The sequence below is a fragment of the Cantharellus anzutake genome (assembly GCF_015039405.1).
Source record: "Cantharellus anzutake strain C23 chromosome Unknown EI90scaffold_8, whole genome shotgun sequence".
In the NCBI taxonomy this organism is placed as follows: domain Eukaryota; kingdom Fungi; phylum Basidiomycota; class Agaricomycetes; order Cantharellales; family Hydnaceae; genus Cantharellus; species Cantharellus anzutake.
In genome coordinates this window covers 1,136,390-1,155,786 of record NW_024066958.1, presented here as the reverse complement: position 1 = coordinate 1,155,786, position 19,397 = coordinate 1,136,390, and the positions used below count along the sequence as shown (strand labels likewise).

Sequence of the window (19,397 nt, the reverse complement as noted above, 5' to 3'; positions counted from 1 at the left end):
TGGTAGCAACAGGGTCAGGGGACTGCTTGCTCGCTACCGCGGCGGGTGAGAGCGCGTTTTGGACGAATCCCTGGGAAGCTGTCGAGTTTAAATTTCTTTTTCGGTAAATTGAATTGAATAATCGTCATCAGAGATGTGATCGAATATCAGGCACATGTTCGACTCTTCCCTCTCTCCGATCTTTTGCTCATCACCTCGGAGGCTGGGCTCTGTCCCCCCCCGGCCCCCCCCTCCCCGTCAATCAGTGCCACCATCGTACAACGATCAAGCACCGCCAGATCAACTATGGCGCAACAATGTCGGACACCATGGGCTTCGATCCTCCTTGACATCGTGGGAGTGGTCGATAGGAGAGTCCGCACTGGCCCTAGATTTCCCCAAAGTGGATGGTTCGGACGCAACCGTCAGCGACGGTTTCATTTAGCCCACATCGCTATAGCCCGATTCGACTTATCGACCTTGGAGAAGCGCGTCGGGCACAACGACTCACCCATACGCCCATTCATCAGTTTCTTATTGCGTCTCGAAATACCCGGCCACCAATCACCGTCCGTGGGCTGATGTACTACTGAAGTTTGATCCAATTTATCCAATTCCACACAACGAAGATTTCCATCAGCTAGTCGTGAGAACAAGATGCATATTCAGAACGGACTGAACTGTCTGCACGGACGTTACCCAAGCCGCAAGTGGCTCAGTGAGCTTGTTTTCTCAAGCAGAAGACTAAACCAGCGGGTCGTTTCTTATCCCCTTGACGTCGACGGATTCAGCAGCTTTTATTTGTCATCGGAGGCGATCCGGGGGTACCACCCGATGCGCAGGTACAAGTGTATTGGATCTGAGGAACATTCAAGGCACGGGCTCGTTGAGGGAAAATCACCACTAGTGCATCTCCCACTTGCAATAAGAAGCATGACTGCCAATCAATATGATTCGGCTAGTAACCATTAGGCAAACCGAACCCGACAGATCTTCACATGTGGCGGGAGCGGAGGGATACGTTTCTCGCGGTTTTTCGGAAACAGACAAAAGGCCAGGTTCTTCCACCTGCAGGGTAGAAGGAGCAACAGTGTCAGCCACCATCTAGAGCCGTATGCGCTGTTGGTCGTAACTCAGCGGTGAAGGGGCAGTGTGACTGGTACGACTGGATACTGTTGCATGGTATCTTTCATGAGATGAGGTAAACGTGGCAGTGACCAGGACCCGGAATCTTGTCCCATGGGGAAAAGGTCGTAAGGTGGCGATCCCACAGAGCATCAAGCCACTTGTATCTTGGGACCGTGTCCCACCTACGCATGATGTCACGACGACAGCTGGGAACAACGATCTTGGCTCCCGAAAATATATCGGGTGCTGCATTCTGACAGGGACAAGACGGCTAGACCATTCGAGCCCGCAAACTTATTGTGATGCCACTAAGGGGCCTATTGCGAAAGTAGTCTGGACCCCACGTCATTCTCCTGAATCCTGCTGCTATAGAGCACAACACAGCTGGATAATCATATCGGAGTCCATAGCAGAAGCAGGCGAAGAATTCGTAAGCTGCGTCTCCTGATGTGCTCCGCAAGCACACTTTCAGCCCCCCTTGAGACTTCGAGACGAACCGCCGCCACTAGGATGCTGGGCTACGTCCAAATGCCCCGGTACCAGAAAATGCCTGAACTCTAGCCTTCCCAAGACAAGCCTCATATTCTCCAACCGTTCCTTACGGAGCACCACCATCTCCCTCCCAAGTTCTGAACTTGGAGTTCCCAAAAACGTTATACGTTGTTGAAACTGCCATCAAATTGTTTCCCAACGATCTCCCAAATACCATTTATAAAATTGGGGAAGAAAACATTTCGCGACGTTGGAGTGAAAGTGTTTTGGGAGGGACACGATTACGTTTGCTGGAGGGGAGCCACAAATTGCCAATGAACTTGTTCCATGTCGTGTTTTTTCTGCCAGTACGCGATCCTCTTTCGAAAACATTGATCTACATCTAGTCTGATTGCTCATGAACAAGCAATAATCTACCAGGGGGGCTCGGTATAATCTAATGGGGGATTGGACTTGGCTAGTCCACATGTCCTGGCCGTCTCCAAAGCATATGACAGATAATAGGCCCTTAATGCATCCAAAGAGAGAAGCATTACTGCGGCTCTCGCCACTTTGGAAGTCACTCCAGAGGCAACTTGATATGGTCATTGTCGGATCATTAGTCGTACACAAAGAGAGTGGGGAAGTAGGAAGGTTGAGGATGCTTGGCGGGAGTCGAAGATGATAGGCGATGGGCCCAAACAGTACCAGGTTAGCTTCTTCAATCCATTTCCTTGTTTGAAAATCCCCTTTGTGTGGACGAATGAATAGGTCTGAGATTAACCAGCATGAATGAACCCCTGGTAGCCTACCTATATAAACGCTGCCACGCGCACACAGTCATTCAAGCTGTACAGTTGTAGGAACCCGGGCTCAGGGAAGAGGCATTGTGAGAGGGAAGAATTTAATGTCCCCAAGGGAATCAACTGCGCACAACTTGTTAGCCATATCCCCTCACTGTATGGTCTGTGTACCTCACTGGCGGAGGTTCTCCACTACCGCGCGGCGGAGCCCCTCCTGTCCGGGATTGATCGGATGCCTGAGAGCTTCACATTGCAACAATAACCGATTGCAAATGCGGCGTTGGCTGCGGGCAGGCTATTATAAGTGTTACGCAACAGAGCAGATTTCGCCAATTGACTTGTATAATGCAATAGTGGCCCTGCCAATCATCTAGGCTGACCACCCAACCAATCATCACTAGTGAGTGGGCAGGGATCCACTGGACCATACTATTTGAGATTCTAACGCCAGCTGGCGCTGCCTGGGAAAGGCTGTGCATACTATCCTATAAAAGGAACCAAGGAGAGGGGCGCTTCCAGGTCTCGTAATAGCATCCCAGAGATCCTTGTGGTGGTTGAGCATGAACAGTCACAATTACATATCATTACGTCAGCACTGCTGCGGCATCCACAGGCGCGTGGCCAAGCTGCCTGGTTCAATGGATATTTCACTCCATCAGCCTTCGCAGATGGGAGGGGGAAGGCCTTGCTGTAATCCCCCGCTTTATTGTAGTTGTTCGCACATTTCGAAATCCTCGAACAATCTCCAATAGTACTACCCTGTTGCACATCGTCCCCCCGGCCCCGTTCAACTCGGATAGAGCAACCTGTGGTCGCAAGAATCCGTTGATTGACCTACTTATTCGCCTGGATCTTCAAATCACACTATGTCTATATCTCATCGAAACGCAGAGACGACAGGCTTGACCCATACCTTGCTGGCATTCTCCTCTCGTTCTGTACGAAACACGACTATCTCTCTTTCTTCCTCCACATCCAGCTCCAACTCTCCAACCCCTCTCTACGTTACTGAGACCCCGGGGAAATTCGGTGATCCACCTAACACGATATACAAGGTCAGCAGCGACGGAAAAAAGGAACATGTTGCTACCTTGATTTGGAGAACGTTTCGAAAGGATCAGATTATCATTGGTGGAGAGACAAAGGAGTTGAGGCAAGTTTTGCCTATGAAAGGATTCTTTTGGTGTGTGTTGCTTTGACGTGAAAGTAAGAAGGGGAACGAACTAACGCTTGCACACGACATTCATTTTTTTAGCAGATATACGATGCCTACGCTGACAGGAGATTGGGTGTGGAAAACTACATGCGATAGGCCCGAGGTATGTTACCTTCATCACAGCTAGATACGCTCATGGTTCTAATCTTCCATCTTTGAAACGCACGTATATAACGTCGTTGGATATCCCAGCTCTTCAACGCTTCAGGCAAATCCATGGCAAGTTATTACAAGATTTTCAGAAACGAGAAGAAGAATAAACCCCCTGCAGAGATGGCTGTAGCGCCAGAGGCGATGACCATGCTTGACATGGTGATCATCGGTCTCCTTTGCTCTCGTCAAGCCATAAGAAGATCGAGACGTAGACGAAGTTCGGGGTAATCGTGTGCCTTGAATGGTTTTCATGCCAGAGTCTAACCGAGAACGCATGCCTGCCATCCCACATCGAGACCTTCTGACAGTCCATGATCCTATTTGGTTCTAGTACGTTGTTCGCCCGCTTCTCGTCGCAATGTATGTATTTGTATATGTCAGCCATGTACTGAGTGAGTTTCATAGCAGTCACCATTTCGCGGACTGGTGTCTGTCGAAACTCATCTGGTATGTCTCATTTTCAGCGGGGTCCACCGCCACCGCATACATTCTTGCTGGCCAAAGATACGGGATACGAGTAATAGCGCCTCATGGGCAGAAGTCGATTCCCAAAACACCTGCCAAGCTCCCACAACGCCCTAGATCGGATCTTACCCACGATCGAAGAAAGGCCGGCTATTTTGCTTGTTGCTTGCTTCTCCTCACGGACAAAATAAACCTTTTCTCCCATTTCCTGCTTGCCTAACAAGGATCGTCACAGATCCTCAGACGCCATCGAGTTTCCGACTGAGAAACCGAAGGGCCAACCCGAATCGTGTCTATCTGTGGCTTTTGGTGATTTTATGCCGCATACGATACGCAGGAGCAAAGAAGACTGGCATTTGGGGCACCTTTTAGGTCTTTGGCGCCTATCTATTCGACACATCGGAGCAATCAACAGTGGCAACAGTTGGGATCGGAGAAATCCAAACAAGATAGCGCCAGCGGAGGATGAAGGAGAAGGCCACCAGTGGCGCAGAACACCACTTTTTGCGACACATGTACATTAGGCCGGCAATCCTCAGCGAGAGTCTTGTCACACTCTGACGTTTCGGTTCCGAATGGCGGCTGGTGGTCATCAAGGCTGTGCCTGTCTTGTTATGTTACGGAGAATTACTGTAACGCCCCTCGCTCCTGTAGCAGCCGTGAGGATCTGGCTGGGGGCAAGGGGTGCTTGAAAATTGGCGGCTGCAGCTGCGCACCTCGGTTCAGTGGGTGATGGAATCGTCGATACAAAAGCGTGATCGAATACTCCCAAAAGAGAGAAGGTCACGCTATGAACGCAGCACGAGTGTCTCCGGACTGCGGTACCGCAGCGGCCGCGAATCCTAGATAGAACCCTGATTGTATTGGCATCGCCTCACTGAAATCGGAGACGCAGAAGGGAGATGAGACATTGTGGTGGTTCCCCTCCCAACCCATGGTAGGTGTTCGCACACTGTCCATTTCGGAATTCGCGAGTAATCTCCAATCGTAGCCCCGTCGCACCGCATTCCCTAGTTCACTCGGATAGAGCAATTTGTGATCGCAAGAATTCGTTCATTGGCCCACGTCACTGGAACCTTCAAATCACACAATGTCTATATCTCCTCGAAACACAGAGACGACAGGTTTGATGCATACATTGCTGGCATTCTCCTCTCGCTCTGTACGAAACACAACAATCTCTCTTTCTCCTTCCACATCCGGCCTCGACTCTCCAACCCCTCTCTACGTTGTCGAGACCCCGAAGAAATTCGGTGATCCACCTAACACGATATACAGGATCAGCAGTGACGAAAAGAAGGAACACGTTGCTACCTTGATATGGAGAACGTTTCGAAAAGACCTGATTATCATTGGTGGAGAGACAAAGGAGTTGAGGCAAGTTTTGCCTATGAAAGGATTCTTTTGGTGTGTTACTTTGACATGGAAGCCGACTAGGAAGGGGAATGAACTAACACTTGTTCATTTTTTTAGCAGATATACGATGCCTACGCTGACAGGAGATTGGGTGTGGAAAACCATATGCGATAGCCCCGAGGTATGTTACCTTCATCACAACTAGATACGCTCATGGCTCTAATCTTCCATCTTTGAAACCCACCGAACATAACGTCGTTGGATATCCCAGCTCTTCAACGCTTCAGGGAAATCCATGGCAAACTATTACAAGATTTTCAGAAACGAGAAGAAGAATAAACCCCCTGCAGAGATGGTTGTAGCGCCCGAGGCGATGGCCATGCTTGACATGGTGATCATCGGTCTCCTTTGCTCTCGTCAAGCCATAAGGAGATCGAGACGTAGTCGTTCGGGGTAATCTTGCGCCTTGAATGGTTTAGTCTGATCGAGAACGCACGCCTGCCATCCCACGTCAAGACCTTCTGACAGTCCATGGTCCTATTTGGTTCTATGTTGAAGTTCGCGCTTCTCGTCGCAATGTATGTATTTGTATATGTCAACCATGTAACTGAGTGAGTTTCATAGCAGTCCCTATCTCGCGGACTAGCGTCTGTCGAAGTAATGCAATCCATCTGCCAGTGGTATGTCTCATTTCATCTGATATTGCGAGGTCGGTCATCGCCACCGCCACCACATACATTCTTGCTGGGCAAAGATATATACGGGTGATAGCGCCTCATGGGCAGAAGTCGATTCCCAAGAAACCTGCCAAGCTCCCACAACACCCTAGATCGGGACCTTGCCCACGATCGACGAAAGGCCGGTTGGCTATTTTGCTTGCTTCTTCCCATAGATTAAATCCACCCTACAATAAACCATTTCTGCTTGTCTAACAAGGATCTCACAGATCCTCAGACGCCACCAAGTTTCCGACTGAGAAACCGAAGGGCCAACCCGAATAGAGTCTATCTGTCTTCTCAACACATCCTATTCCGGAAACAAACGTCTCGCTTCGTTCAGCTTCATCGTCAGGGGGAGTTCTAAGTGTATGCTCTCGTGTTGGTTCGCTTATTCCAAGGTATTAGGGTGACACAGTGACGACAGAATTTGTAAAAGATTTGATCATGGTGGGTTGAAAGACATTATGGGTTTTTTCTGGCGAGCGGCAATGTGCTTGTCATGCGATTGATCGTTCTATCCTGGCTTTCGGTGATTTTACGCCGTATACGATACGCAGGAGCAGAGAAGACTGGCATTTGGGTCCTTGGTGCCTAGCTATTTACACCTAACAGTGCAACAGTTGGGATCGGAGGAATCGAGCCAGTGGAGGATGAAGGGGAAGGCCACCAGTTGCGAAGAACACCATTTTGCGATGCATGTACGTGCATTAGGCCAGCAATCCTCAGCGAGAGTTTTGTCACACGTCCCCAGTGATGTTTCGGTTCCGAATGGTGGCTAGCGTCACCAAGGTTGTGCCTGTCTTGACGGAACATTACTGTAAATTGTGTAATGCCCCTTGCTCTTGTAGCAGCGTACAGGCCGACGGTGCTAGTGCTGTCAAAGCGTGATCAAATCCTCCCAACAGAGAGAAAGTCGTGCTGTGAACGCAGCACGAGTGTTGGATGAACAAGTTGTTATATGCACACTATTACCCAGACTCCTACCGGTGTGCCCAAAGATGCAAGACTGAATTATGCATGCTGGGCAGACTATGTTAACTTCTGCTGTTCAAGAGCAGAACTTTCAGCGGGCTGTGTCGAGTGCTACCGTTCAAGGGCTGAACTCCTAGCAGACGATTTTGGATACTGGTCCAAGCTCATCTTACTGTGATGTGGCAGGATCAGCTGGTCCGATGTTGAACCTAGGGCTGGTGTGCACAGCGTCATCGATGTCGACTTTCGTGCCATCTCTCACAATCCCTACAGTACCGTTAGCGCCATTCAATTCGCTGTCTTAGGCATTGTCTCCGCTTACTCCACAGATCCTGGGACTTCAACAGATTTTGCAACTCTAATGTACCTCCAAAATGCCGATGAGCTCCTTGATAGCTTGGGGAACCCTTCACACGATTTTGGGACATGAACACTGCCCGACTTCCGTTCCATTCTTATTTCCCATAGTTTAGCTCCTCATTTTGTTTTTGTCCTGATCCTGACTTCGACGCCTGCTCTACTACCGTAGTACCCCTTTACACTTTGTTTTCATTCTAATTCTTCCGACTTTACACTGTCATTCGTTCATTTGGGGTCCTAGTATAGGTACTTATTCTGCGCTGCTGAGCCCACCCAACAGGGAGTTTCAACAGGGGGGCCTATGCTGTGAAGGCTGTGACTCGAAGCTCTCGCTTGCGAGGAATTTGTATTCACTTGGCCTAAGCACAGCTTGTGTCACGGTGTGGTGGGCCCTTATTGAAAATGCCCTGTTGGGTCGGCTTCACCTGCCTAGCAGCACAGAATGGGTACCCTATAGGGCCCCACTCCTGGCTGAGCAAGGAGAAACGACAGAAAGAGGGGGAGCTCATGTAGTAAATGAGAATACATGGCCAGGACTATCAACTCGAAGCCGCAGAACCTTTGGACCTATGAAGTACTGGGACTTCCACTGTCCGGCCAGAATTGAGACGCATTGCTTATGTAAGCGTCACCAGATCATGACCTACTCTGGTGCAGAGTAATGGTTATGTCAGCACTGCTGTGGCTCCACAGGCGCGCTGCAGGGATAGTTTATTCCCTCAGCCTTCGCAGATGGGAGGGAAGACCTTGCTGTAATCCCCCACCCACTATATTCGCACATCTCGGAATCCTTGAGCAATCTCCAATAGTACCACCCTATTGTACATCGTTCCTCCCCGTTCACTCGGATAGAGCAACCTGTGGTCACAAGAATCCGTTCATTGGCCTACTTATTCGCCAGGGCCTCAAATCACACAATGTCTGGATCTCATCGAAACACAGAGACAATAGGTTTGACACATACCTTGCTGACATTCTCCTCTCGCTCTGTACGAAACACAACTATTTCTCTTTCTTCCTCCGTATCCAGTTTCAACTCTCCAACCCCTCTCTACGTTACTGAGACCCCGAAGAACTTATTCGGTGATCCACCTAACACGATTTACAGGGTCAGCAGTGACGGAAAGAAGGAACATGTTGCTACCTTGATTTGGAGCATGTTTCGAAAAGACCAGATTATCATCGGTGGGGAGACAAAGGAATTGAAGCAAGTTTTGCCCATGAAAGGATTCTTTTGGTGTGTGTCACGTTGACGTGAAAGACGACTATGGGGAATGAACTAACGCTTGTACATGACTATTAGCAGACATACGATGCCTACACTGACAGGAGATTGGGTGTGGAAAACCTTAGGCGATAGGCCCGAGGTATGTTACCTTCATCATAACTAGACACGCCCATGGCTCTAACCTTCCATCTTTGAAACGCACGCATATAACGTCATTGGATATCCCAGCTCTTCAACGCTTCAGGGAAATCCGTGGCAAACTATTACAAGATCTTCAGATACGAGAAGAAGAATAAACCCCCTGCAGAGATGGTTGTAGCGCCCGAGGCGATGGCCATGCTTGACATGGTGATCATTGGTCTCCTTTGCTCTCGTCAAGTCATAAGAAGATCGAGACGTAGTCGTTCCGGGTAATCGTGTGCTTTGAACGGTTTTCATCCCAGAATCTAACCGAGAACGCACGCCTCCCATCCCACGTCGAGACCTTCTGACAGTGCATGGTCCTATTTGGTTCTACGTTGTTCGCCCGCTTCTCGTCGCAACGTATGTATTTGTATGTCAGCCATGTACTGAGTGAGTTTCATAGTAGTCCCCATCTCGCGGACTGGTGTCTGTCGAAGTGATGCAATCCATCTGGTATGTCTAATTTTCATCTGATATATGCGAGCTCGGTCGTCGCCACCGCCACCACATACTTCTTGCTGGACAGAGATACAGGTAATGGGCAGAAGTCGATTCCCAACGTGCTTCCCACGGACAAAATCCACCCTACAATAAACAATTTCTGCTTGCCTAACGAGGATCTCCCTCTCGGATCCTCGGACGCCACCAAGTCTCCGACTGAGAAGCCGAAGGGCCAATAGAGTCTGTCTGTCTTCTAGATGCGAACGTCTCGCTTCGATCAGGAGGAGTTCTAATTCCCCAAGGCATTAGGGTGAGGAGGGAGCACAGAGTGACGGCAGAATTTGTAAAAGATTTGATCACGATGGGTTTCTTCTGGCAAGACTGACCGTTCTACCTTGATTTATGCTGTATACGATACGCAAGGGCAGGGAAGACTGGCTTAGGTCTTTGGCGCCTAGCTATTTGACATATCGGAGAAATAGAGCCAGCGGAGGATGAAGGGGAAGGCCACCAGTGGCGAAGGACACCAATGCTGTGCCTGTGTTGTGTGATGGAGAATAACTGTCATGTCCTTTGCTCTTGCAGCAGCGTGAGGATCTGGCCAGAGGCAGGAGGTGCTAGAAAACCAGCTACAGCTGCGCACCTCGGTTTGGGTGATGGAATTGTCGATGCAAATAAGCACACTGTGCATTACTGTCGAAGCGTGATCGAATACTTCCCACAGAGAGAAAGTCATGCTGTGAACGCAGCACGAGTATTTCCTAACTGCGGTACCGCAGTACCCGCGGACCCTAGATAGCATCTTGATTGTATTGGCATCGCCTCACTGAAATCGGAGAGGCAGAAGGGGAGATAAGACCTTGTGGCAGTTCTCCTTCCCAACGCATGCAGTTGCCCGCACACCCATCTCGGAATCCTCGAGCAATCTCCAAAAGTAGCCCTGTCGCACCTCATTCCCTCCCCCCTGGCCCACCCGGATAGAGCAACTTGTGACCCCAAGAATCCGTTCATCGGCTTACTAATCCGCTAGGACCTTTGAATCATACAATGTCTGTATCTCATCGAAACACAGAGACGACAGGTTTAACACATACCTTGCTGGCATTCTCTTCTCGCTCTGTACGAAACACAACTATCTCTCTTTCTCCTTCCACATCCGGCCTTATCTCTCCAACCCCTCTCTACGTTGTCGAGACCCCGAAGAAATTCGGTGATCCACCTAACACGATATACAGGATCAGCAGTGATGGGAAGAAGGAGCACGTTGCTACCTTGATATGGAGAACGTTTCGAAAAGACCTGATTGTCATTGGTGGAGAGACCAAAGAATTGAGGCAAGTCTTACCAAGGAAAGGATTCTTTTTGTGAGTGTCAGTCACTTCGGGTTGAAAGATAAGCAAGAGGTGTGAACTTACACTGGTACATGACTTTTATCTTTTTTTAGCAGGTATACGATGCCCACGCTAACGGGCGATTGGGCATGGAAAACGCTATTCGATAGGCCCGAGGTAAGTTACCTTCACAACAAGATACACTCATGGCTCTAATCTTTCATCTTTGAAACGTACGCACATAACGTCATTGGATATCCCAGCTTTTCAACTCTTCAGGGAAATCCGTGGCAAAATATGACAAGATTTTCAGAAACAAGAAGAAGAATAAACCCCCTGCGGAGATGGTTGTAGCGCCTGAGGCGATGGGAGTGCTTGACATGGTGATAATCGGTCTCCTTTGCTGTCGTCAAGCTATTAGGAGAGAGAGGAGTTCCGGTGGGGGGTAACTATGTGTCTTGAACGATTTTCATGCCAGATCAGAAAGTCCAACCGTGAACGTGGGAACGCACCGTCGCATGTCAAAACCTTCTGATCTCGTTTGGGTCTGCATTGTTCGTCCGCGTCTTGTCGCGATGTGTGCGTTTGTGCACTTCAGCCATGTACTGGGTTTCATAGCAGTTCTCACCTTGCGAATCAGCGCCTGCTGAAGTGATGCAATCTATGCTGCATATTCCCTGCCATCCGACATGTGGCGGCTCGGCCATCGCTACCGCTACCACGTATATTCTTATCAGGCGATATGAGCACAGGGCCTCGTGGAAGAAATCGCTCACAAAAAAAACACAAGTCCCACAGCTTCCTGGATCAGATCTTGCCAGCAATCGAAGAAAGGCTGGCTGTCTACTTTGGTTCGTTACTTCCTCCAAAGGACAAGATCCACCCCACATAGTTTTAAACCATTCCCTTCGTCTCTTGTTTTTCAAGATGGTTCGCCCCCATAAATCCTCGAATCCGATTGAGGAGCCGACTAACGTACCCGAATAGGTGCCGGGAATTCAAGAGAGGCTTCAGTCACCACGGCCTTAAGGTGAGGTACAACGTTATATTTCTTTCTTCAACCATGGCGCTTTCAGCGCTTCGACTTCGCTTCGAAAGCATAAATATTCATCCTCTGCTCGTTCAATGCCTCCCTCAGTTCACTCTCGTAGAACTGAGCACGCGTCATAGCATCTATCTAAGACTGTCACAATAGGGCCAACTTGTCTTCTCAGCACTTCCCATTCCCAATACGAACGTCTCGCTCCTCTTCATCATCGGGGAGGGGTCTTGAGTTAATGACGAGTGTTGGGGCGTGCACTTGTGGTAGTTCGAAATATAAGACGATAACACTCGCGACAGAAGAGGGGGTACTTATTCCCAAAGGTTTAATCACGGTGGGCTGAGTCCACCTGTGATGGGTTTCTTCCGACGAGTAATAACATGCTTGTCATCCGACCGACCGTCCAACCTTCGCTTTTTTTCTCTGGTATACGATACACAGCAGCAAAGGGGACACAAAGAGTGAAACAGGCAAGGGTAGCTCAAAGTCTACTCCCAGTTCACGTGGACCTAAGATTTACCAGGAACGTCGTCACAACGGGGAACAAAGGTGAAGCTGATTGGATCAGTCCTCAGTGGCGAGCTGAATCCATCGTATCCGCTTAATCAGTCTTTTGGGTCGTCCAGTGTCTCCCGTGTACGCAGCATGGTCACTTCGTATGAACGCAGCCTTGTCTATCTTGGCGCTATTAGACGCATCAGAGAAACCAAGGTCGAGATCGGAGAAATCCACAATAGTGTCACTGGAGGATTAAGGTGGCATAGCATCTCCTGTGGTTACATATTGCAGGTTGAGCAAGCTCTAGCTTGGCGACCTTCTGTCCTGGGGAACAACTTGCTAGCTGGTGCTTCGGCCCCGACCGAGCCTTGGGGCTATGGGAACTTCATCTACGACGTTGACCACCCTAATCCTATCTCCCTTCCTAAGGGATCAAAGTCAATGTCACGTTAATCGGGTATGTGTCAGGAAAATGAAACTCTTATTGATATGTGCTACAGTTGCTGAGTGTCTTGGCCAAACAGAGGCAACTGGGCGAATCCGGATGAATCTTTGCTTGTCAATATTGTCCCTGGCGCCGGAAGGAGAACAAGGGTGCGTTGATACCCAAAAAATATTCCATATGGGTTCGTCATGCTCGGAGTTTTCCTATCCCAATGAACTCAAACAACACGATTCTCCGTATTACATAAATTCGATATGTCACAGTTCGTGAGCGATGGTACGCTTACGTGCAGCCGAAAGGCAACGGAACAGTTGGTGTATCCAACACAGTCATTATGTCGGTCGCAACATCATGGGGTTTCTTCGTAACTCAAATGCAGGACCGTTGAGACGAACTCGACCGCTATCCTTAAATTGTAGTGAGTGTGAATCAGATTTCTGCACTTTGTTCATGGGGATTGTCCTGGGGATGGTCTTAGTAAACCCCTTTCGTCTTTCTTGCCCATACCTGCCGTTTGGCGGCTTTTTCTCTTTGCGTACTTTTTCCAAAGAAACTGCTGTGGTCAACATCCAGGTCAATCCCGCCGCGTAGCAGACTACAATTAATTCCCCCAATAGACACACGATTCAGCTTGTAATGCGCATGGGGCCTGTGGGATTCAGGATTGGGTTATACTCAGAGCCTTGGATCCGACAATTTCGTCGACTCGGCCGGCACATATAGTCGCAATATCTGCGGTATGGTCTCCTTGCGTTGCTGATCTTGCAGAGGGCTTGGGTTCCAATTTAGTGATGAACACGCGGAGTGCGCCTGGCATGAATCGAGGCTGACGCATCAGGTCGATGAGCTTGAAGTGCTCAATTGACGTTGGAGCCATTCGTGTGCAAGCGGTTGAGGCTGGAGGGGGCTTAAGGCGGACTGGGATACTGCGGTTCGATGGTCAAGATCCCACGGATCTCAAGACTAAAGATACATGATCTTGTACATTCGATCTTCGGCCCCTGACACAAAGGGTCAGCAATCGGTGCGATATTGAGCGTCACCAGTTTCTGACATGAAGGGTTCTTAGGATGGCGTTACTAATCGATGTTACTTGGTACGCCTATTTTGGTGGTTTTATGTGTGTCAATGTCCACATTGGTGGGATTACTCCACTGCATAGAATCTTCCCTTCCAGTGTTTGTTAGACGGCAAGCTTCGGAAGTTGATTTACATCACGTGGACTGACTTTGCCGCCGTTCGGACGTTGAACTTGAACCACTGAATCTTTTTACGGCATCATTGCAATACTTGTGACAATCCTTTTTCCGTGGCCATTCTTGACGTGTGGGAATCTGTATGAAGGGGCCATGTGCAATTATATTTGAAGGGATACTTGTCTTGCTGACTTCGGAGGAGAGTCTGCGGGACAAAATCGTCCTGCACATATTTAAGCTAGCATTCTGGAATGCTGGCGACACTCATCAAACATAACCCTCTTTCCCTACTCCTCTGAGCCTTGAGATGTTCTTCGCTAGAATTTTGCAAGCTCTTGCCTGCATCGGTAGTACCTCCTGTACCCCCCCGTTGCAGTTCAAACAAGCTCTAGCTCGGCAACCTTCTGTCTTGGGAGACAACTTACTAACTGGTGGTGCTTTGGCTTCCGGGATTCCCCAGCTTCAACTTTGGGGTTACGCGAGCTTCATCTATGAAGGTGCCCAACCTAATGTTATCTCTATTCCTGCGGGGCGCAGAGTCAATATCAAGTTACTTGGGTACGTACTTGGGAGAGCGAAACTCCTTGTTGATATGTGCTAGATCGAGTTAATGAGTGTCTTGGCTGAACAGAGGCAACTGGACGAATCCGGATGGATCACTGCTTGCCGATGTTGTTCCTGGTATCGGAGGAGAGCAGGGGTACGTTGATATCAATGGAGTATTTCACATAGGTTCGTCATGCTCCAACTCTACTATTAATGAACTCAAAAATGAAAGCATAGATGTTCGATATGTTGTACAGTTCGTGAGCGATGAAAAATACGCTTACGTGCAACTGAAAGGCAATGGAACCGCTGGTCAATCCAATAAAGTCACCATGTCGGTCGCACATCTTCAACTTCCTGGGGGAGTTTCTTCATAGCTCATTTTGCGATATATATATAGGACCGTTGAGACGGACTCGGCCGCTAACCTTAGATTCAACAACCAGATATTGTACTCCCATGGTGTATTCAACGGGAGCTACCAGAACGCTGTAATATGGGCAATTGTGGTGAGTTTGAATCAGATCTTAGTCAATCAGCACTTTGTTCATGGCAACTCGAACTGCATACAAACCCGTTTCTCCGAATAGGACTCATTTGAGTTTTGATCTGTGGAGGATGGTGATGGAACATCTTAGTGAACTCTTTTCGTCTTTCCCGTGCCAATCTGGGAGCATCCTCCCTCCTTGTTGTACTCCTTTCCAAAGCGGCTATCGTTGTCAGTGTCCTGCTGCTCAAGTCAATCAATCCCCCCGTGAGCATATCTGGTAATGCCCACGAGGGGCCTGTGGCTAAAAGGTCAAGGATTTAAGATTGGCCCAATATTCCACCGATTATCAGCCCCATCGCACTGGGGACTGAGATCGAATATAAAAGATTTGCGCAATCGCTGGAGACCGTTGAGATCCATCAATGCCACTCACGTCGAGCTCTTCAAGCTGGCATGTGTCAGGTCATCTTGCAGGGATAGTACATGTTAGTGTGGCGTGAGCACTTGGGAAATGTGTGTCAGTTGGTGAACAAGACTGTAGGATTATCTTCGAGGCAGGTGAACTGAGCTAGGGAGAGAGAGGGAATGTAGCTATTAAGCCTTCAGTGTCGCAGTGAGCAGCAATAGAGACGAAGTCAGTGAACAGTTTCACCGTACAAAGGTAGATCGTTTAGTATTCCAGGTCGGTGTTTAAGCAACGTACACCGGAGGGTCGTTGACTCTTTCAGTGCTCAAGCCTCACGGGAGTGTGGTACCATTCAGAAGAATACTTGCGCGAGGGACATTTCAATCAGTGCCGTAGAGCGCACCCGAGCCTTACTGTGTAAGCCAGTGAGGATGCCTAGTCGTTACTGCACCACTTGATCCTGAGTCGTGGGCACTGCCTTCTCAATCTTTGTTCTGTCCAAGTCATCATTGAGGTGCACACCCGGGTTAAAGTGTAGAATGGGCATTGCTACGCAGTCTCTTTCAAGTGGGAAGGTGAGGCATGGACAGGGCACTATATTCCACCTCTGGAACACCATACATCGGAACGAGGTCAAGAGGTCAAAGTCCGTAGCGCTCGAGATGGGAGTGATTCTTGGCTGTTGTGTACATAGATGCCGCCTGAGTGAGGCGAGTGAAGACAACGTAAGAGTTAACGCCACCAACGATGAGGTGAGCGAAGGCATCGCTGGGCGAGATTTGCGAGGCCAAAAACAAAAAGTGAGAAAAAGCGAGGCGAGCCAATGAGAGCAAGAAAGGCGAGGCGACCAATCGGAGTGGCTCGATCGTAACTCACCCCAAAGCCCAATGAAGAATCGAGCGGCATTGGAGAAAGCGAAGAGTCGGACAAAAGGACTGAGAAAACGTAAAGGATCCATGAGTGTTAAGAACACAAGGGTCATCGTGCGAACTAAAATGAGTCGGTACCGATACCTTAAAGTGCGAACCGATGAGCGAATCAGAGATTGAGAAACGGTCGCTGCCCGACCCGAGCTCTAAGAATAAGGTATGTCGGAAAACACTGCGGAAGCGTTGTAACCCGTTACAAGGCGTTGTAACGCCTTTCAACGGCACGTGCCGTTCTAACGCTCTCAACACTGAACTCGATCGTTCCAACGCTTCGAGGCGTTGTAACGCTTTGCCTCCGTTTCAACGCGTTGCAACGGCAACAAGGTAGGGTCAACAAAAAGAGACAACCCCTTGCAAGCCAGGATTGAAGCATACCTTCACTTCATTACATCCCCACACATTATCCTCGATTTTGGTGACTCACATTTCGGAATAGGATCAGAACTAAATATCATTAAATGGTTGGTACAGGTGGGAATTGAACCGAGGAACACTGTGATCATTATAGTAAGTACATTCATAACCGCTACACTACCATGCACTCTCAGCTCTGCGCTGATATGTTGACATAAAGTTGTATCAATCATAGGCCTTTTGAGTGTATATGGGCTAGTATTCTCAATATGTGTACACCCGCTGTGGGATTGAGGTCTAACTCATTGTGGCTCTCAATGGTGGTGCTATGTGGAGTTAGAATTCGAACGAAGTTGAACGTGATTGTTGTTCATTTCAGCAGTGGTATTGAGGAGAACATGAGTGCAAACACAAATCAGAACTCAGTGAACGAAGTGGCTTAAATAAGAATGTGCGGTGGACATTGAGGGTGGTGGAACATGGAGCGATAAAGGAAGATTCCTATGCTGGACACTGACAGTTGATGGGGGGTGCACTCTGTGTGTGGTCGGAATCGTTGTCCATGCTGTCCCTGAATGACATGTTACGACTCAGCGCCCGGCCTCCCATATGGAACCCCACTGGTTAAAATGACACAGGAAGAGAACGGTGGGGTTGTTGGGGATTTGTCACTTGCTGAAGTGGTCGTTCGCTGTGAGAGTGGCTTGACCGTCAAGTAGGTAGACGTCATCGATGTGAAGCAAGTGAAGGTAATTTGTGGCAATGGATCATGGAACGTGTGTTTGCCTGAGTATGGGGGACTCCCATGTGGCTTGGAAGTACAGGGTATGGAAATGTGAGTGTACAGTTGCTGCAGCCGTGGTTGGCAGTGAAGGGGAAGTGCGTCCATGCGTTTGTGAACAGGGATGTTTACAGCGGGGCTGAGTATTTACAATTTGATTTTTGCATTGAGCGTTGGAACGGACTAGCAAAGTGTTGGAACAAATTAATAAAGCGTTGGAACGGATCAATAAGGCGTTGAAACGCGTTGAGAGCTCTTAACGCGTTAAAACGAAATTCCGTGTTTTCCGACATAGCCAGATATATGGCACGTGTATGACTCAGCGCGCTGGATCTGGTACATGTGTTGATTCAATCGATGCGCAACCGGGTTCGCTCCCATCATGCCCGGCCACCTCCGCATTCTCACTCGGCAGGGGTATTTGTCACAGTGCCTCATGGAAGGAAGCTAGCTGCGGCACAGGACGTGCACCAAAGCTTTCCTGATACCATAGATCAGATCTTAACCACGATTGAAGGCCGCCGACTACGCTCAACTCCTTCCTTCCACTGACACATCCACCCATCTCCTGCGTCTAACATGAGCGCACGCCGCAGAAACCTCAGGTCCCATGACGACTCTGACTCAGAGACGGAAGGCCTGACACAAACAGAGCTCAGGTTCTCATCACGGCATATCCCCAACACAACTGTCTCGCTCCTTCAGCGTGCTTCCTCATCACCGGGAAGGGGTTATCTGCCTCTTTACGTTATTGAGAGTGTTAAGACGCATGCATCCCTTGATGCACCTAGTTCGATACACAAATTTATCCTTGATGATGAAGGGTCGGAGGTTGACGCCAAGCCTGTAGAGGGAGGAAGCGGAGAAGAGGGAAAAGGGGGAGATGACAGAAAATTCAGGAGGGAACACGTGGCAACTATAGAGTGGAGGGTATTTAGTAAAGATTTGATTACGATGGGCAATGGAGAGAAGAAGATGTTGAAAGATGTTTTGCCTATGACGGGGATTTTACGGTGGGTAACGTCCCGAGGCCTATCATCCACCCTTCACACGTACCAGCCAGAGATAACCACTTTATTTATGATTTTCCCAGGCGGTACACGATGCATAGAAGCAAAGGAGATTGGCAATGGAGTGTCTTAGGTGACCGACCGAGAGTACGTATACCTGCGACATTCGCTTCCCTACCTTGACCATCATTTTCTTTGACATCTTGACACCTAGCTGTTGAATGCATCAGGACAAGTGATAGCGCGATGGTCGAGATCGAAGAAATTCAAGATAGAGCCCACTGAGGATGAAGAAGGCGCTGCCAGCGATCAACAACAACAACAACAACATTGGCTGCAGAACCGGGCGCCGAACACCAGCACCCAAGCCCCCGCGCAGACGGGCGGCGGCAGGTTGATTTTAGCACCGGAGGCGATGGAGGAACTCGATATGATCATTATCGGTGTCGTTTGTTGTGACCAGAAGATCAGAAGACAGAAGCGTTAAAAGATCGGGTGCGTATTATTGTATACACGTGGAACTTGGTTTGGAGGCTTGTCGCAAAGATTGCTATGCGCTTTATGTGAAAGTAATGCAGTTTTCGGCTCGTTCCAGTCAACGGAAGGACACCAAAAGCTGCTTGTGCTGTATATATATTCATGGTTCCCAATATGCTCAACAACTCATTGGTTCATGTATCGATCCGCCTTATGGAAGGACTTGCCTTCCTTGGTGTGTTGCTAACACAAAGCGGCGGCAGAGCACTCGCTGTTCTAGTCCACGAGGGCACCTTTGCTAATTCCATGAACATGATCGTCGGCTGAGCTGTTGTTATCCAGCCCAACGCCAAAGCAGCCCATCCAAGCTACAGCTCCTCCATCCTCACCCACTGAATCGACCTGACTCAAAACTTGA

General features: G+C 49.0%; 9 protein-coding genes across 9 annotated transcripts; 7 read left to right on the top strand and 2 right to left on the bottom strand.

The window, feature by feature from the left end:
- The first annotated feature begins 3,039 nt into the window (after positions 1-3,039).
- EI90DRAFT_2542851 (uncharacterized protein) lies at positions 3,040-4,288 on the top strand. Its single transcript, XM_039053212.1, has 3 exons — positions 3,040-3,564; positions 3,637-3,700; positions 3,790-4,288. The coding sequence occupies exons 1-3, from the start codon at positions 3,248-3,250 to the stop codon at positions 3,976-3,978; spliced, it is 570 nt and encodes a 189-aa protein (XP_038920380.1). The 5' UTR covers positions 3,040-3,247; the 3' UTR covers positions 3,979-4,288.
- A 575-nt stretch (positions 4,289-4,863) lies between these two features.
- EI90DRAFT_2544230 (uncharacterized protein) lies at positions 4,864-6,146 on the top strand. The gene is made up of 3 exons (XM_039053216.1): positions 4,864-5,622; positions 5,689-5,752; positions 5,843-6,146. Exons 1-3 carry the CDS (start codon positions 5,306-5,308, stop codon positions 6,026-6,028), a joined length of 567 nt encoding a protein of 188 aa, XP_038920379.1. The 5' UTR covers positions 4,864-5,305; the 3' UTR covers positions 6,029-6,146.
- A 735-nt stretch (positions 6,147-6,881) lies between these two features.
- Positions 6,882-7,690, bottom strand: EI90DRAFT_3013432 (uncharacterized protein; the record flags this gene model as incomplete). The annotated part of the gene is made up of 3 exons (XM_039056665.1): positions 6,882-7,164; positions 7,436-7,529; positions 7,585-7,690. The coding sequence occupies 3 exons, from the start codon at positions 7,688-7,690 to the stop codon at positions 6,882-6,884; spliced, it is 483 nt and encodes a 160-aa protein (XP_038920378.1).
- Positions 7,691-8,427: 737 nt separating this feature from the next.
- Positions 8,428-9,510, top strand: EI90DRAFT_3041737 (uncharacterized protein). The gene is made up of 3 exons (XM_039059128.1): positions 8,428-8,859; positions 8,926-8,989; positions 9,079-9,510. Exons 1-3 carry the CDS (start codon positions 8,540-8,542, stop codon positions 9,262-9,264), a joined length of 570 nt encoding a protein of 189 aa, XP_038920377.1. The 5' UTR covers positions 8,428-8,539; the 3' UTR covers positions 9,265-9,510.
- An 889-nt stretch (positions 9,511-10,399) lies between these two features.
- Positions 10,400-11,645, top strand: EI90DRAFT_2544120 (uncharacterized protein). Its single transcript, XM_039053215.1, has 4 exons — positions 10,400-10,838; positions 10,919-10,982; positions 11,069-11,384; positions 11,446-11,645. Exons 1-3 carry the CDS (start codon positions 10,522-10,524, stop codon positions 11,252-11,254), a joined length of 567 nt encoding a protein of 188 aa, XP_038920376.1. The 5' UTR covers positions 10,400-10,521; the 3' UTR covers positions 11,255-11,384; positions 11,446-11,645.
- An 847-nt stretch (positions 11,646-12,492) lies between these two features.
- On the top strand, positions 12,493-13,178 carry EI90DRAFT_3013429 (uncharacterized protein; the record flags this gene model as incomplete). The annotated part of the gene is made up of 3 exons (XM_039056664.1): positions 12,493-12,782; positions 12,870-12,939; positions 13,083-13,178. 3 exons carry the CDS (start codon positions 12,493-12,495, stop codon positions 13,176-13,178), a joined length of 456 nt encoding a protein of 151 aa, XP_038920375.1.
- Positions 13,179-14,010: 832 nt separating this feature from the next.
- EI90DRAFT_2543147 (uncharacterized protein) lies at positions 14,011-14,955 on the top strand. Its single transcript, XM_039053214.1, has 3 exons — positions 14,011-14,544; positions 14,618-14,718; positions 14,770-14,955. Exons 1-3 carry the CDS (start codon positions 14,294-14,296, stop codon positions 14,907-14,909), a joined length of 492 nt encoding a protein of 163 aa, XP_038920374.1. The 5' UTR covers positions 14,011-14,293; the 3' UTR covers positions 14,910-14,955.
- Positions 14,956-15,660: 705 nt separating this feature from the next.
- EI90DRAFT_2542894 (uncharacterized protein) lies at positions 15,661-16,606 on the bottom strand. Its single transcript, XM_039053213.1, has one exon. It carries the CDS (start codon positions 16,408-16,410, stop codon positions 15,871-15,873), a length of 540 nt encoding a protein of 179 aa, XP_038920373.1. The 5' UTR covers positions 16,411-16,606; the 3' UTR covers positions 15,661-15,870.
- Positions 16,607-17,831: 1,225 nt separating this feature from the next.
- EI90DRAFT_3041698 (uncharacterized protein) lies at positions 17,832-19,171 on the top strand. Its single transcript, XM_039059127.1, has 3 exons — positions 17,832-18,505; positions 18,586-18,649; positions 18,717-19,171. The coding sequence occupies exons 1-3, from the start codon at positions 18,072-18,074 to the stop codon at positions 18,987-18,989; spliced, it is 771 nt and encodes a 256-aa protein (XP_038920372.1). The 5' UTR covers positions 17,832-18,071; the 3' UTR covers positions 18,990-19,171.
- Positions 19,172-19,397: the final 226 nt, after the last annotated feature.